This window comes from Capsicum annuum, chromosome 10 (genome assembly GCF_002878395.1).
Source record: "Capsicum annuum cultivar UCD-10X-F1 chromosome 10, UCD10Xv1.1, whole genome shotgun sequence".
Lineage (NCBI taxonomy): Eukaryota > Viridiplantae > Streptophyta > Magnoliopsida > Solanales > Solanaceae > Capsicum > Capsicum annuum.
The window spans coordinates 84,399,391-84,404,178 of NC_061120.1; the positions used below are offsets into that span (position 1 = coordinate 84,399,391).

General features: G+C 33.3%; 1 protein-coding gene across 1 annotated transcript; it reads right to left on the bottom strand.

The window, feature by feature from the left end:
* Positions 1-1,246: 1,246 nt before the first annotated feature.
* LOC107845637 (delta(8)-fatty-acid desaturase) lies at positions 1,247-3,183 on the bottom strand. The gene has a single exon (XM_016690068.2). The coding sequence runs from the start codon at positions 2,686-2,688 to the stop codon at positions 1,369-1,371; it is 1,320 nt and encodes a 439-aa protein (XP_016545554.1). The 5' UTR covers positions 2,689-3,183; the 3' UTR covers positions 1,247-1,368.
* Positions 3,184-4,788: the final 1,605 nt, after the last annotated feature.

Sequence of the window (4,788 nt, forward strand, 5' to 3'; positions counted from 1 at the left end):
GAACGTAACATGAAACAATAACTTCATATTTGAACATGTTGTCCACTGTTGCTAAGAATAAAAATTTAAAAGTGATTTTCATTTTAAAATTTTAAAATTAATATAGTATTATAGACTTTTAGGTTGTGGAATTTTTTTGACCTTTTGTAGAATATTAATTTGGACTCGTGGCCTATGGAGTATAGACTATGGTCAGTTAACAATAATTTGGTATTCGGTAAATACCAAATACCTAATGATAGTAATATCTTTTACCAATCTCGAACACAAATACCGTAATTTTAAAATTTTACTCCCAATTACCATACCAAATACCGAATTACCAAATACTGAATATCAAATTCTTCAGTTCGGTTCGGTAATTTGATTTCTGGTATTTTATGCCCAGCCCTACTTCCAGCAGGTAGTTGCTTTACTGATGTGGTGATTCATATAAAGAAAGCACTACCAGCTATTCTGATTCAAACTGTACAGATGCATCAACCTATGGTCCATGAATTATGACAATTAAAAAGGTTTTAATTCTGCATTGAGAGCCTTGTTAGAAATGTTTACTCGATTATTTCCCTTCAAATTTTGATCTTAATATTGAGACTCCACAAATACTCGCAGACGCCAAATCATTCTGTATAGCATATCATTAAGTCATTTTGGTTTTAAACGAAAACGCTCTGCAGATAGACAGTCCAAATTAGTGTCACACACCAATTCGTTTTGTGCTAACATATTTATTACTAAGTCATTTTAGTAGAAACCTGAAATTCTCCGATGCACTTCTGGCAACTGAATAAGGAATATAAGTCATTACGCATACATAGAGACAGCATTAGAATGAATGCTCATTGCGTAACATTTTCGTGTAGAGGGTTAAATCTTCAGTTTCCACCCTCATCACAAAACGTATGATACTGCAACCAGAAAAAACATATACACAAAGAAGAAGAAATAATGAAAGTCAAAAGTGTGAGACATAATGATGGTGGAAACCACATACAAATTTGGTCGATCTGCCCATCAAGTATAGAAAGATTAACCTTAATCATGATGTTATAGCCAAAAGTCTCATCTGTCAGATAATTAACCAGATCGAATATCTTGAATAATGAGGACATGACAAATCTTCGAAAGAGGAAGATTATCTACAGATACACTGAGATCAATGTTGATTTAAGTAGTGTTTGCACCAAACTCTATACGGAAGCAGTTTTAAGTATGTTCCTGAAACAAAATCGTATCGCAAGCAGCGGAAAAAGCAGAACCAGTCCCTCTCTGTTCCATCCAATACATAAATTAAAATAGACATTATCCAATTGCAATGAAAAAAACATTAACTTACAAAAATCTCCAATTTTGTGCAAAAAAAGTATATTAGCCATGAGTGTTAACAGCTTCCCAGAGCAGGCCCCTAGCCTGTATTGCTGCAGTCCTGAGTGTCCTGATTGTCCACCTGTTGGCCTCATAGAAGGACAAACTCCGGTAGGGCAAATTGTGCTTTTTGCATAGCTCCTGCACAATAGGAGAGATTTTCCTCAGTTGGCATCTAGGCAGCCTTGGAAATAGATGATGCTCCAGCTGGAACTGCAATCCTCCAAAGAACCAATCCATCTGAGGAGAACAATCGATGTCAATAGTCCCAGCTGTTTGTTTCTCAAACCAATCATTCCCCTTAGGCTGTCCAACATAGACATCAGCAGCAAAATGGTTCAGACAGAATTGAACATGTTGAATCCCGGTCACAGCAAAGCTTGTGAGTACGAATAACACCCTCTCTGTCCCATTAGGCAAAGTCAAAACAAGAAGCGGAAACCAAGTCCAGAAAATCAGGATCCCCAATATGTTCAAAAATCTATCAGGCACTTTTCTTTTTGAGAACAATAACAACAATGTCTGGACAAATAGATTCACCCTGGAAATACAGACAATCGGATAGAACGTAAAATGTTGATAGCTGACAAAGAATTTTGCCAGGGAATCGAATGTGAGCTCTCTTCCATAGAACATAGAATTCAACGACTTAAACAGATTGGGAGAGACTGCGAAAACTGGCAAGTGCTGAAGATCAGGATCATAATCCAGACTATTGCAGGCCACATGATGAGCATTATGAGTCCACTTCCACCAAGCAATACTAATCCCAGTAAGACAATTCCCCGACAGAATTTGCACCATTTTATTGAAACCCCGAGTCGTCATGATTACATAATGACCAGAATCATGACCCAAGTACGAAATCTGCATCCAAGTCAACCCCAACAATGCTCCACAAAGCATATGAATCAAGAAACTATCACTAAAAAGTACACCATAAAAAGTCAAGAAAAGCAAAAAACCAATAAAACAAAATGAACAAATCACCCCATGACCCTTTTTTTCAAACAATCCAGCTTTAGTAAACTCAACACAAAGCTTCCTATAATCCCTTGATACCTCAGAAACCTCATAATCTTGCAAATAATAGCCAGTAAAGAAGTTATCAAGGTATTTCCAAGCAGTACCTGGATGGAAAGCAATGAATGCATCCGTTGCTTCTTGACCAGCAAGATTGAGTATAGGAATATCCCCACCAGGGTGTTGCTTAATCCAATCAGTCACGTTGTAAACTTTCCCTTGCACAGAAATCCACAAATCCTCTCTCTTGTTATGCTTCTTTAACTCCTCGGCTGTTATATACTTCTTAGAAACAGCCATTGTTAAACACCCTTAGTTAGCAGTTCCAGCTCCGTATCAATGATAAATGCACAACAGATCTTAACAATAACAGTAAAACAACCCCTTTATGTATTTTATGAAACAAATGTATGAAATGGGGTTGTTCTATACAGGAACAGGGTGGTTGTTTATAGGGATGTTTCGATCTGGTTGTTACCGTGACAGTGTGGGAATGGAGTAAGAAGGGGTCGTTTGGTACACTTATAAGTTCGGATATTTCAGAATTAAGTTTATCACTCGGTTTTGATTGATGATTTATTTTTAATATTAATTTATATCATCAATTAAATATTAATATAAATTTTATACAAAATTAAATTTAGGGACTATAAAATTTATCTTACCTCCTTCAATATACAATTATTTTATTCATCTTCTACATAAAATAAATTAATTTAAAAATTATAATTATAAAAATAGAATTTCAAGATATTTTAATCTACAGACCAATAATCAGTACAAAATTCTTAAAACTTGGTAGCTAAGGTGGTGAGTGGAGGTAGTTTTCGATACTTAGGAATGAAGTTTCGATGGATTTGGATGGAGATATTTTAGGAAAGACTCAAAAATGGTGGAATACTTGGATAACTTTGACTAGTTTTTTAGGGGAAAACACTGCGTGTCACCACTTGTTTGACTCAGTTACCCATATACTCCATGCGATCCGGTCAATTTTATCTTCATACTTTTTATTTTAGGTAGTGGTAAATGGCCATAATTTTTTTAACTAAATTTAATCATAATTATGAAAAAATTTACATAATTTAGTTTTAGATTTTATCTATTTTCTCAAATAAATTTCCTTCAAATTATATTAAGGAAAAATGATCAAATATATTCCTAAACTTTGTGAAAATATTTAGATATATCCTCCGTCAAAAATTTAGGTCGCTAATGTCCCTGTCGACCAAGTCTTGGGTTATATATATCTCTGTTATCAAGTTTTAGATCATATATACTCATGTTGTCAAGTTTTAGGTCATATATACCTCTATTGTCGTTAATTGTTTTGCTAAAATTTTCCAACCCCCTTTATCCTTTTTTTTTAAGGAAATCATATTTTCACATCACTTTTTAATTGTCATATCGCATATAATTAAAGTGAGAAATTGGGATGTAGAAGTATAAAAGAGTCAGCTCGTATAGAGACAATAAAAACAAGTTATCAATTAAGAGGATATCTTTTGTACGTATGTATGTATGTATGTATGAGAGAAACGGTTATGCAAGAATCTAAAAATACAACAAAAGGATTTCGACAAATTAGAAAAAATCCAAAGAGATTGTGAGGTATATGAGAGCATTTGACGAACGTTTAATGTATAGAAGAAGGGGTGGATTTAATTATATGTGATGTTGCAATAAAAAAATCATGTGGCAAATACAATTTTTTAAGGAAAAAAAAAAAGTGGGTTGAAAAATTTCAACAAAACAATTAACGGCGACGGGGGTATATATAGCCCAAAACTTGACAACGGGGATATATATGATCCGAAACTTAACAACAGGGATTTATATGAACTAAAACTTAGACGGCAAGGGCCTTGATGAGCTAAACTTTTAATGGCGAGTATATCTGAACATTTTCGCAAAGTTTAGGGGCATATTTGACCGTTTTTTCTTATATTAATAAATGCACTAACTTTTTTCTATTCCCAAAACTTATTGAACAACTAAAATTAATTTATACAAGAACAATATATATATATATATATATATATAAAGAGGATTAGAGAACCGATGACGTTGTGCTCTCTAAGGCCTAGAATCCTATTTATCTTTTTTGTCATTTTTTTTGAGCTTTTTAATTCATTTTTCAAGTTTAAAAGGAGTAATTATTTTGAGCTTTTATATTGATTTACTATTTAATTGAATTTGAAAAGTCATCATACATTGATATTCATTTGCAAGAGTTAAAAGTAGTTAACTCACAAACTTTAAAATAAATCTCACTTAACCTTTCATTCATCCCACGGAACATTCATTTCATATATATGTTTTTCATGTTTCCTATAGTATATATTATTCTTTCTTTTTGAGTCCTGTTAATCTCCATCTTGTGTTCTTTTGCATATTTTA

Excerpts from the sequence above, each read along its gene's own strand:
- LOC107845637 (XM_016690068.2), bottom strand. The coding sequence starts at position 2,688 with ATGGCTGTTTCTAAGAAGTATATAACAGCCGAGGAGTTAAAGAAGCAT.